This window comes from Lampetra fluviatilis, chromosome 18, assembly GCF_964198595.1.
Source record: "Lampetra fluviatilis chromosome 18, kcLamFluv1.1, whole genome shotgun sequence".
In the NCBI taxonomy this organism is placed as follows: Eukaryota; Metazoa; Chordata; class Hyperoartia; order Petromyzontiformes; family Petromyzontidae; genus Lampetra; species Lampetra fluviatilis.
The window spans coordinates 7,574,684-7,587,693 of NC_136292.1; the positions used below are offsets into that span (position 1 = coordinate 7,574,684).

General features: G+C 53.4%; 1 protein-coding gene across 3 annotated transcripts in view; it reads left to right on the plus strand.

Annotated features, from left to right (window-relative positions):
* PC (pyruvate carboxylase) overlaps positions 1–13,010 on the plus strand; it is a 52,251-nt gene that overhangs the window by 15,537 nt on the left and 23,704 nt on the right. For 2 of the 3 annotated variants that reach the window (XM_078864492.1, XM_078864493.1), the window contains exons 2-3: positions 8,728–8,887; positions 10,382–10,566. In XM_078864492.1, coding sequence (XP_078720618.1) covers positions 8,734–8,887; positions 10,382–10,566 — 339 coding nt within the window. In that variant the 5' untranslated portion in view covers positions 8,728–8,733. Of the gene's footprint in view, positions 1–809; positions 1,051–8,727; positions 8,888–10,381; positions 10,567–13,010 lie in introns of those variants that run through there. The other variant, XM_078864491.1, reaches the window with a different exon arrangement.

Below are 13,010 nucleotides of genomic sequence, written 5' to 3' on the forward strand. Positions count from 1 at the left end.
GGTCTCAGCCTGGTCACCGATAAATGCACAAAAGAACACTGCATTCAATCTGATTCTGCACCTAAGTTGGCTACATTCCAGGCCTGAGTATGAAATATTGATTTGACTGTCTCGTGACGAATCTCACTCTCATATGCACAGGGGGTGGGAAGTGCTGCCCGCTGCTGTGTGGACCAGAGGTCACTTGAAGGGATCTCGGAGGTAGCTCTGTGATAACCGCTTCCTTTGGCCGTCCTCTCGCACAGAGCGTTGCACCGCTGTGCGAGATCATCCAAAGGGATCCCTCGTCTCGTGGCACGACGACCGTTGCACGATTGGAATTAAATCTGAGAAGTAATATATTTATTTATAGCACAGGGAACGTGCTTCGCTTCCTCGCCTCTCGCTCGTTTATCTGAAACGAAAACAGAATGTAGGCCCATCTCTTTGTGCAACGCGTCGTACTTAACGACGCCGCTAATCAACAGCAGCAGCGACACCGCCGCCTTTTTCTTTTTAAGCCGTGCCCAGCAGATTTCCCAACTGTGAACTGCGTCCCAATTTTTTTTGTGGGTGGGTGAGGGGTGGCTGTGGGGGGTGGCTGGGGGATGGAGTGGGTGGAGGGGGGGGGCGGGATTGAGAATTCTGAAAACAGGGCCACTTTGCTGTTGAATGCCACGCTCGGACGTGTGCGCGTGTGTGCGTGTGGCTGGGGCTCTGGGTGGAAGGCGGGGGGGGGGAGTGTGGCGTCGGGGGCGGACTCCGTGAGAGGGGCAGCGCCTGCCCCTCAGGCAGGGCAGGGCTGGCTGGGTGGCGGTGGGGCAGGAATTCATCCCCGGCGCTGAGGCTTGGATTGGCTAGGGCGAGGGTGTGGCTTCCAGCGATTGCACAAGCCCTGCTTGTTTCTACCATTCATTCGCGCTCAGGAGTTGCATACAAATCTCGCAGAAAAGCCCAGGGCTTGATCGCTTGTGGCCGGCTCCGTGTGCAGACACCCGGCTCACCGCCGCCGCCGCCGAAGCTACGAGCGAGACGACGTCCGGCGTACACGGAGACTACACGAGCAGGCAAGTGACTCGGAGGCGACACGTGGAACGCGACGCGTGGCTCGCCGTCCAGGTGCCGGAGGAAGTTGCTTCGCACCCCCGGAGCGGTGACGGAGTGTCGTTGCTCACGCGCACGCGAGCACGTGGCCTTGTTGGTAATCGTCGGCTTGGCTCGAGGTGTCCGTAAAGTCCGCCCCCGTGCCGCACTTTCTTGGGTCGTCGTTGCCAGCGCTTGAGTTCACGCCAAGGCGTTGGTTTGCGGGTAGAGGGGTTGTGGTTTTTTTAGGTTGGGTTGCTCATGGAATGCGGGCTGAGTGGAACCCCTTGAAGCTCTTTCGCATCTTGCGCCCAGCAGTGCGCAGTTCATAATACAGGTTTTTTGGGTTAGATCGCGTATATATCTTGTACGCGATTTAACCCAAAACCAAAGAAACCTGTATTATGGATGATGTTGTTCGCGGAATACTTTTTTTCTAGATTTGAAGTTTGTTCGTGGAAGCCGACGTGTTTAACAGTGCGCAGTTGATGTACGTTTAAAAGGCGTGCGTGTGGGATACAATGTGGATTTACACAGCGTGTCGACACCGTCCCAGGTATACCGTGTTGACACGGTGCGTGTGGAGGATTTTTTGCTTTTTAGAGAGGCACTCGTAGGTCACTGCAGGTCGATGGGTCTCTGGATGCGTGCGAGTCTTGGGTGTCTCTGTTGAGTCCGTGCAATATAATTAATCAAAGACGCTGTACAGAAGCGGTGGGCACACCGTATCAGTTTAATAGACGCAGTCAGCCATAGATAAGAAGAGATTCATCTTAAGTTCAGCACAGGATATGTATTGAACTAAGTACAATTTACGTTTCTAAAGACTTTTTCAAAATGACGATTGTTTTAATTGATTCACATTGAGCTTATCTCGGTGCAGGTGTAGTGAGCTGAGGAATGTGGGAAGTGTTGCCTCTGATTTTGAGGAATTGCAGAATCCTGACACACCCCACAGGGTCTCTGTCCACATTCTTCTCCAGTTGACCTGAGGTCAGCTTCTCGGCCCATCCAGAAACCCCAACTGTCCCCTAGAACAAATGTATACGACACGCGGATACGGTGCCATGCAAACAGCTTGCAGCTTCTGTGCCACGATTGTAAAAATACTGTGATATTATCCTTCTTGGTTCTTTCGGTAAAGTCACGTAGAATGGAAATAGTAAAATAATAAAAATAAACATAATAAAAATTTTTTTATGTTTTATTTGTATTATTTTATATAATTTCCATTCTACGTGACTTTACCGAAAGAACCAAGAAGATGAATCCCTGCAGTCACGAAAACTGCGATATTCGTTTTCGTTGTTGATGGCGTCGTAAACAAGAACCACATTTCTACATTGCCCGTAAGGATATTTACAGCCCTTTGCAACTCCACTGTTGGACGAAGGCCTTCCCCCAATCGTTGCTCGTCATCTAGGTAGTTCGACTACACTTCACCGCACTGGTCAGTGATGTTAGCCGTGCCCCGGTGAAAGACCCACGACCAGCTCCGTTGCAACACGAGTAAAGAATAACAATGGCGTAATCACTAAGTTAGCGTAAATACAACGGACTGTTCTGTTACGATAAGCGTGCCATCGTGAGTATATTCTAACTCCACGCGTAAATAAAGACCCCGTTTAGTCCACCAGCCCTGTGCCGTGAAGAAGGCCCATTGCCTGAAACGTCACCTATAATATATTTTTACTTTTAAGACCACGGTGTTATTGACAAACGCTTTGAGTTCTTATTATCAGTCTATTATTGGCATTCCAGATCAATGTTATCCAGCAGCGCTTGTTTAAGCAAGCAAATAAACCGTGGACTGATTTTAATCTCCTGGACCTCATCAGCAGTGTCAGGCTCGTGAAACAATTGCTGCCGGGATCACCAGACGCGGGATTGGCGAGAGTGCTGCTGCTGCTATTGCGGGCTGGCGCATCGAACCTCGTCGCCGCTGTGCAGCGCGGGATAGACACCCCCACCTCCTCGTGCGATATTCCCGCTGTCGGTGAGCGTGACGATGTCGCGTTCGCCGATGGCTATCCAATGTCGCGAGTTGTACGTGTAAGGGCCCAATTTTCGATTTGAATACTTTACCTTGTACTCGGTGATATCACGTGACCCCCGGTGCCTCTGGAGGCCACTGTCGTTCATTGGCTGTGTACGGTGCATTGAACTTCTTTCGCACCCTACGTAGCCAACATTTATAACGCGCATCATGTAAACTTAACAAAGGGACAATCAGGGACGTGGGAGGTAACTTCGAGAAGAGAAACGTCTTCCGATTCCGACAGTAGGACACCGCCGACAGCGCCGTGCGGCGGCAGCCGAGGGGACGACCGGCGCCGCGACGGAGCAACGACGACGATGGCCTCGTCAGGTTGGAGACACTCGAGGGGGGGGAGGGGCGGTGGTTGAGGGGGCCTTGACGAGGAGGAGGCCGTTGTGAAACAGAACGTAGGATGAGACGGCGGTAGCTAAAGAGGAACAAAGGCATTGATCCTTGCAGCGAATGGTGGGGTGGGGGGGTGGAGAATCAATATGGGCTTGGTGCTGCCCCGTCGTTGGACTTATTGGGATTTTATTTTTCTTACGAACCGTTAAACTGGAATTTTTTTTATTTTCCTGCCTATTTGTTTGTCCGAAATGATAGACTGGAAGCTGCTGTGGGGTTGTTTGTCCAGATAGGGTAATTCATTAACCTACCGGGTTATCCTATCGGAGAAAGTCCGTAACCTCGCCCTGTGTATTTATTAATAGCCCCTTGATGAATTTAAAAGCTGGCAAAGCGGGGCACGTGCGCCGTTTGCAGGGCACGGCTGTCCAGCCCGGCTCCCTCCTGGTGCCATCGCACCGAACCTGGCGTCACGTCGAAATTGCAATTGCGTCACTTGTAAGCAATCACAATCCAATTGGCACTTCAGCGAAGAATGCCGCTGTAGATGTCATTGTCGGTGACCGCAGGGCTGCGTCGGACGCTGTGGGAGAATGTCCTCAGATTGTTGAGGTGAAAGTCTCTGGGGATGAGATGGGCCCCCACCGCACCCTGTCCAATTTAACCAGAACCAGAATCTTTACTTAGACTGCGGGAGGAATCCAACGAGCTATGAAGCTTGTTTCTGCACGTGTCCAGTAAACCTCTCTTCGTAGCCTAGCACCTGGTCCCATCCGACCCGCGGATCCCGGTGCGGGTTTCCCCTGTGCAATTGCACCGCCTGCACACTCGATAACCACCGCAGTGATGGGCTTGCGACGTCGACGGGGGGAGGGCGGGCGGGGGCGGCGGGGGCCGGGCGTTGGCACGGCACGATGGGTTCACGACCTCGGGCCAGGATGGGACGAGGCGTGAGAGAGAGATGCGTGCCATCGGGCCATGTCCAGGGGCCGTCCCCGCGTGGGTGGCGAGCCCACCCTCCAATGGGTGGAGTGCCCACCCTCCAATGGGTGGCGAGCCCACCCTCCAATGGGTGGAGTGCCCACCCTCCAATGGGCCGTCGGCAGGTCCCACCAGCGGTGGCTCCACTGCCCTCCGTTCCGCCTGCCGCGTCCTCTCTCGACTCCTCCTGCCCTCGCTGTGCCCCCCCCACTCCCTTGCCCCGGCGTGCCACCGCGTCGCCTCGCGTGCCACCGCGTCGCCTCGCGTGCCACCGCGTCGCCTCGCGTGCCACCGCGTCGCCTCGCGTGCCACCGCGTCGCCTCGCGTGCCACCGCGTCGCCTCGCGTAGCACCGCGTCGCCTCGCGTGCCACCGCGTCGCCTCGCGTGCCACCGCGTCGCCTCGCGTGCCACCGCGTCGCCTCGCGTGCCACCGCGTCGCCTCGCGTGCCACCGCGTCGCCTCGCGTGCCACCGCGTCGCCTTGCGTGCCACCGCGTCTCCTCGCGTAGCACCGCGTCGCTTCATGTGGCACCGCGTCGCTTCATGTGGCACCGCGTCGCCTCGCGTAGCACCGCGTCACCGAGACGTACCGGCGTCCCGGTTGGACTCCGCCGCCTGGCTCCGCATCTTTAACATCGGAGACGAGTCGCCGCTGTTTATCTCGGCGTTTAGAGGCAGCCACTTGCCCAGGGGGAGTCTGGCAGCCTGGGGGGGCGGGCGGGGGCGGGGGGTGGGGGGTGGGAGCCGTGAGCCGTGCTCTATGATGCTCATGAGCACTTGTGGTTTGACATCAGCGTTTTGAACGTGGCTGGAAAACGGACCAGGTCGTCGGTAAATGGCGTGATACAAATAGCAGCACGACTGTCCCTGGCTGGCGGCCCCTCGTGACGCTGTCCAGGTGCTGAAGAGGAGCCCAGGGCCCCAGCGTGACTCCTCTTTGCGTTATTCAGCTGAGCTCTTTGTCGCGTTCTGGCGGACCTGACAAGAGGACAGGCCCTGGCAAGGCTTTGCCGGTGAACCTTCGCTCCGTGGAAGGTCGTTTGTGTTCTCTGGTGCCCCAGTAGTCTGGAACTCCCTTCCCCTAGCCGTCCGTGCCGTAGACTCCCTTAAATCCAGGCTCAAGCCCTTCTGCTTCTCCTCTGCCTATAAATCCACATTGTGTTGTATGCTCGTCTTTGGGTCTCTATATCTGTCTGTGATCTCTATGTCTATGGTCTCTAAGTAAGTCATTGGCTCTCTAAGTAAGTCTCTGGGTCTCTGTGTAAATCTATCTGTCTCTATGTAAGACTATGGGTCTCTATATAAGTATATGGGTCTCTGCGTAAGGCTATGGGTTTCTATGTAAGTCTCTGGGTCTCTGTGCAAGTCTCTTCTGTCCTAGCCTCTATTAAGAAATTATAAAATAAACAACGTAAGGTTTTAAAGTCACAACATAATTTTCCCAACACCCGGGGCAACCCTTATATAAGCGTCACTGCTATCAGTAGCAAGGCTTGTTTTTCCAAAATAAAGAAGCATGTATCTACTCGTCACGTTACTCTGTGTAGTTTTGAGTATGTGCCGCGATTATGCAAGCTGTTTGTCGCTTGGGGCGTATATGCACACCCATTACATTATGACAATCCCCGAAGTGCTGAGCACGGAGCGCAGAGCTCGGAACGCCGAGTGCAGAGCGCTGAGCTCGGAGCGCGAGTCTTGCGGCCCTGGGGTGGAGCACGCGGTGACCCCGCAGCGATCGCGCGTGGGCTCTCCGCCCGTCACACGGCCCCCCCAGCGAGTTCATTCAGGCACGTTCGCGTTGACCGCTGCGATGCCACGTGTTCCTGAGCGGAAACGCCGTGTGGCTCGACACTCGAGCACAGAAAGAAAAATAAAACCCGTCGGTGACTTTGTGATTACGCGTTCATCGCAGTGCCCCGGAACGTGTTGGCCAAGTTTTTAATTGGTGCTCGTGCATCAAGAGGGCTTTCATTGGCGGTGGCCGGGCAGCTCAGCCGAGTATGCACCGCTCCGAACCTGGGTTTAAATCCAGGTTGCAGCCGCCTGTGATTCTTTTTTTTATCTCACCACGTTCTCAAGTCTCGTGAGTCGATGATCTCAGCCTGGTCTCCAATCACTGCACACGCACACGCACAAAATCACATTCAGTTTGATTGTGCACTTAATTTGGGTAAATTCCAGCAGTGAGAATTTTTTTTAAAAAACATTATGAGTGTCACTGTCACGTGATGAACATTCCTACTCTTAGTTCTTTCGGTAAAGTCACGTAGGTAACCTACGTGACTTTACCGAAAGAACTAAGAGTATGAATCCTTGCAGTCACGAAAGCTTCAAATCTAGAATGAACATTCCTCTCCGTGGCAGAGCAGATGGAAAAGTACTGCCCTCTGCTTGTGTCGACCAGAGGTCACTTGAGATTTCACAGGTAGCTCTACGGCACCCGCTTCCACGGTCCGTTCTCTAACAGGGCAGGGTTGCAGTGTTCTAGCGAGGGATCTGAATGCACACTCAGTCTCGTGACACGATTCAGATTACAGGCAGGATTAAATTGTCGAAAAGGATCGTACTTTTTATATTTGATTAAAAATATATCGTACTTTTTTATATTTAATACAAAAATATAGTACTTTTTATATTTAATTTGAAAAAAAGATCGTACTTTTTTCTTTACTAAAAAAAAAGATCGTACTTTTTAATATTTAATTAAAAAGGTCGTTCGGTTCAACTTAGCCGAGAGTGAAAACGGGTCCCTTTTGCCTTTTATAATCGATGGGAGCTGTGCGTGTGATCCAACGGTCGATACTTAATCTCCGCGACTGTGGTGCCAGAAGGATCGAAGCTTTGACCCAAGTTGGGCCAGCCACCGTGGCATTGATGTCAAAGAAAATAAAAACAACATCCACTCATGGATTCAACAAAACATCCACTCAAAGATTAAAAAAAAACTCTGTGCGCTCCTGCGCAAGCATACGGCAACTCCACCCACCCCCTCCCCTCTCATCTCACTCTCAAACCTCTCCCCTCTCTCTCACTCGACTCCCCTCCATGAGTTATCCTGTCTCTCCCCCTCTCAGCTCACTACACTCACCTCGAGTCAACTTTTGCACAGTGGGAGGTCGCTCAAACTCCTCTGCTGCCCTCATAGTCATAAGCTCCTATGCCCCTGTTTTCAGTTTCAGGCTCCAGTCCTCTGTTTGTATGCTCTGTCTACGGCTCCGTCTCTTTCTCCGTTCAAAGTAAACTTGCCCACTGTTTATGTGCAGCGCGTTGAGACGCCGTCGCATGTAGATGCCGTATGAATCCACGTTGTACTGTAACTGTACTGATCAAGATCAAGAAGCCATGTTGACCGAATCCATCGATGCCACCACACTTCGTCAATGCTTTCCCCCCTTCCCAACAGATTCCCCAACAGCGGCTGCGCAGTTGACACGTGACCTGCAAGGTCCGCTTGAACACCCTCCAACCATCACGTGCTCCTACTTAGGTCTTCTCTTCCCCTTGGTGGCCAGACTCGTGGAGACCACTCCAATGCCCTTATCGCTAATCGGCCCTCCTCCTCCCCTATTCTGCGCCCACCCGGGGCAAGTGGTTTGTGCTACAGCCAATATCTCCAACAACTCCACTGCAGCCACTTTCCCTTCTGGCCTCCCTCCATCGAGTACCCCCCCGCCTTGCCGCGTAATCCCTCGCGTCCATCCCGGACCCCTGGCGCCCGGGTATTGGACACTGTTCCAAAACCCCGCGTCCTGATCCCAAGCACGTCGCGATCCAAACCGCGTCCTGATCCCAACCGCGTCCTCTCAAACGTGTCGCGATCCCGACCGCGTCCTGATCCCAACCGCGTCGTGATCCCAACCGCGTCGTGATCCCAACCGCGTCCTGATCCCAACCGCGTCGTGATCCCAACCGCGTCCTGATCCCAACCGCGCCGTGATCCCAACCGCGTCGTGATCCCAACCGCGTCCTGATCCCAAGCACGTCGCGATCCCAACCGCGTCCTGATCCCAACCGCGCCGCGATCCCAACCGCGTCGCGATCCCAACCGCGTCGCGATCCCAACCGCGTCGCGATCCCAACCGCGTCGCGATCCCAACCGCGTCGTGATCCCAACCGCGTCGCGATCCCAACCGCGTCGCGATCCCAACCGCGTCGCGATCCCAACCGCGTCGTGATCCCAACCGCGTCCTGATCCCAACCGCGCCGCGATCCCAACCGCGTCGCGATCCCAACCGCGTCGCGATCCCAACCGCGTCGTGATCCCAACCGCGCCGTGATCCCAACCGCGTCGTGTGCCGCAGGGAGCCATGCTTCAAGTGGGAGTGGTGAGTGGTGGCCTGCGGGGCCGGTGCCTGCGGAGGCTCGCAGCGTGCCGGGTGCCGGGCCAGACGCGGCAGTACAGCAGCGAGCCGCTCGACAGCGTGCACAAGCCCATCAAGAAAGTGCTCGTCGCCAACCGAGGTGAGGGACGGCGCTCCATCGCTGATTTGTTATAAAAAATCTGAATGTATAAACGCGGCCCCAAAACGTCACATGGCCAGCAACAAGCGGCACTAGCAAAGTTGCAATGGATAGAGAGTGTCATGCATTTTCTTGAGTTGAGCAAGGTTATTCAATTGTAAGAGCTTGGGGTAGAAGAGACGATAATGGGAGGGAAATCCAAAGTGCATTATTGTGAGTGAAGAAGCAGAAAGAGGAGTGAGGTGACCTGGAGTGTGGTGAGTGGGTGAGTGGGTGGGTGGGTGGGTAAGTGAGTTAGTAGGTGGGTTAGTCGGTGAGTGTATTGTTGTGACCTGCAGTGTGGTGGATGAGACGATCAACGTGGGTTGAGGAGTCTGAGTGAAGTTCACAGGAACAGTAACGATGGTAGGTAGTAGCAATAGAAGAGTGACAAAGGGGTGAGGTTGACCGCCCGGGGGTGATCGAGGAGGTGAGTGCCTTATCGTCAATCACCCTGTGCTTTACTTAGAATTGTACCACGCACAGCGAGGTAGGAACCGTACGTGCGACGCCATGGAGCTTTCCCGTACGTCGCCACTATTTTAGCTGCCTTCCACTTTCATTCCTTTCATTGATGAAAATGTGTCGCCTGTAAAACCCCCAGAGATGGAACATCTCAATCGCAATGGTGTCCAGGGGGTGACGTTACACAGGTTTGCCTAACACGTGTTGACACGAGCGTGTGAAGATCTGTAACTAACTCGGTAGACTTTCATACAATGGCCATGACACCACAAGCTAAACTTGTAAATAAATAACAAAGGTAAATAATTCAATGGTGCACCGGCTCATCTAGAATGTACTCTAGCTGTAGCAATCGCGCATGTAGTCGTAATAGAGTAATTAAATTAGTTGAGACTGGCGATGCATATGAGTGTGTCTGAGAAGTCATCGCATGTTCAAGCTAAATAAAGCACACATGGTAACTGGTATTGGCCAAACATCCCGATGTTGAAAAAAAAATTCCTGCAAATTTCTCCTTTGGGATCACACACGGCAGCAGCCACCCGTACTGTGAAAACTTGGCAAGACCCTCCTTGAGACTCGGTGAGGCTTCCCTGGGTACACAAGCTTATCGATAATCAAATAATAAAGTCGCTCATAAACGAAACGAAACAAGTTTTTAATTTTACCAGGTAAGGCCCACTGAGCTATATAGCCCTTTTTCAGAGGCGACTTGATTACAAATGATTGTTCAACGAAGTGGCTTATCATCACGTGAAAATGTAGAGCAGCCAAATACTCTGAACGCGTGACGTTGATTATAAATGTGGAGGGAAAAACCGGAGGACCCGGAGAAAATGCCACTGCGGCCACGGGGAAAACACGCTCATCCCCACATTTGGCGTTACGAGTCGAGACTCGGACGTGGAAGGGGGCGGCGGGGGGGGGCTGGTGGGGGTTAACGGGCGACGACCCCGCTGACTTTGTGTTTTGTTTGCGTCGTGGCGCTAGGGGAGATCGCGACGCGAGTCTTCCGCGCGTGCACGGAGCTCGGCATCCGCACGGTGGCCGTGTACTCGGAGCAGGACAACGGGCAGGTCCACCGGCAGAAAGCGGACGAGGCCTACCTCATCGGCAAGGGCCTGGCGCCCGTCGCCGCCTACCTGCACATCCCCGACATCATCCGCGTGGCGCAGGTCAGAGGTCGTGGTCGCTGGCGCGAGCTGAGTCGAATGTCCGTTACGGGAAATCTTATTTTATTTTTTGTTGATTTATGTGGGTTTGGTCTTTTTGATTCATCCTGTAATGTGGTTGGTTTTTGCCCCGATTTCTATTTGTTTCCGTCGGTGTCAAAGTGAGTTCCTGCTCTCGTGAGTGTTGAGGTGGTGCCAATCTCCTCCCCCTTTACAGCCCTGAGCGCCCCACTAGGCTGCATGGGTCAGGACCGTGCAGTGGAGCCCGAGGTCACGAACCCTCTCTGCGTTGACCTTCAACGCAGAGAGGGTCTGTATGCATGGCGGATTTTGTCTCCGTGTTCTGGATTCCTCCCTCCGTGGAGCCAAACTCTCCCGCACCTCCGATTAGCACGGTTGGCTACGTACGGTGTGAAAGAAGTTCAACATATGTGCATACGTTAATGGACCCGGTCAAACCGCCTAATGAACGTAGGACCCTCATGAAAACGAGTCTGAGGCTTCGTGAGACGCTGCTGCATAAAGGACATTTCTGGTATTTGTTTGCTTGGGGTGGGAGTGGGGAACAGGACCGTCTTGTTGACTCTGGGACTTTCTGTGCCAGAGTGTCCGCCTTTGTGCCACATTTGTTTTGTGAATTACGTTTGAGAGACCCTAGACCTGCTGTTTACAGGCCCTGTTTGTTTTATGATATCGTGATGCGATTGTGGTAAACATCTCTGTGTATGAAGAGCAACGGAGAGGGCTCCCTCCGCTTAGTTCGCTTTGGTCTGGAGCAGATTAAATAATAAGTGGAGCTAGCTTGAGTAACGCAATTGAAAGGCGATATCGGTCGAATGAAAGGCACGGCCTCGGTAAACAGCCGAGCCGCACAATGACAAAGATCCCCCGTATAGCCTGTAACAGACTGTGCTGTTAGCGAGCACCTACGAAGGCCGGCACGGCACACGAGGGGGTGGGTGGCCCGCACCACGCCCGGACGCCTTTTGTTTCCTTCATGGCGATTTTTAAACCCTGCACCAGGTACCTATTTGAGGCCGAGTCGACCTAGGGGGGAGGCTCAGGACCAGTTTAAATATTCTCCACTGTTATTGGTTGTGCGTGGGAATCGAACTCTGGTCACCAGGTTTGTAGCGCACTACGCTAACCGTTGCACCGCCGCTCCCCACACAGACACACGTGTGTGCGCACAGTAACGGTGGTCATGGGTAATCTCGGCTAAGGCCCTTTGAGAAAGCGTTTTGACATTTTCACACCCTGCTGTTTTATTAGCTCCTCATCATAGCTAGTCACAGGAGTTATTTATTTATTACAATTACGCTTGCTTGCCCAGGGAAATCCTCACCGAGTCTTTAAGACTCTCTGTCAGGAGGATCCTGCAAAGTTGTTGCAGCAGAGAGGGCATTGTTGCTGTGTATAACTTCAATTGAGTAATTTGAAGGGAATTTTCTTTGCTAATTTTTGGCATGTTACATTTTTTTAGCTTTTCTTGTGTGTTCCCGATATTCATATGAATCCCAAATCTCCTAAACGCATCGCTGGTTAGGTCCACGACAGGCTCCGACCGCGCGTAGCTCCGCAGAGTCTTGTAAAGCAAAAACAGACGTCCATTAATTTCGCCCATCATGCTGTTGTTGTGATCTTCTTCTTCGTCGCCTGGCCCCATGCACACGGGGTCGGTGGCGCCGCTCCTCACCCTCATTCTCCACTTTGCCCCCTCGACCTGCTGCCCGAGACCAACGCTGGCCATACCCTCCTTGATCCTGTCTCTCCTGCTCACCGCTGCCCTGCCTCTGGGTCACGTGACTCCTACGCCCGCCCGCAGAACCCACCGTCCCACATGTTCACCATCCGTCCTCGGGATGCGTCTCCCCCCCCCACCGCCTCAATCTCGCAGGCATCTGCTCGTCACGTCTCCCCACTTGGCACCAGTCGCTTTTTGTTATTGTGATCTCTGCTGACAATTACATGGAATTATGCTTTTATGCAAGTGTCCCTGATTACACATTGCCGAAGTCGCTGCTTATGACACCGATACCATCGGCTCGTATACCGACATAGCGCGCTGGGGCATGGAGTGCCCTGGCTATGACGCTGGTGGTTCTGCTGGTGATGCAAATGGTACTCCGACGAACTGACCTTGCCATGCACGCTGGGATGGTGATGGCGCATTCAGTTTCGTGCAAGTGTCAAACCATTGACTTGTTCCATAACTGAGCCTTATCTTCAGAAGCTAAGATCATCCCCTTCAAAGTGACACTTCCCATTCGGTATTGTTTTATTGAGATGATTATGAAATGTTGGCTGTGAGGTGGCCCAGTTTATGGAACTGCTCTGGTGATGGCGGTGGTTGTTGTTGTTGTGACATTGGTGCATCCAGCCAACTGTGGTAGGGCCCTGTCAGTGGCATGAGGCTGCCCCGGCAATGATTGATGCCAACCTGTAAA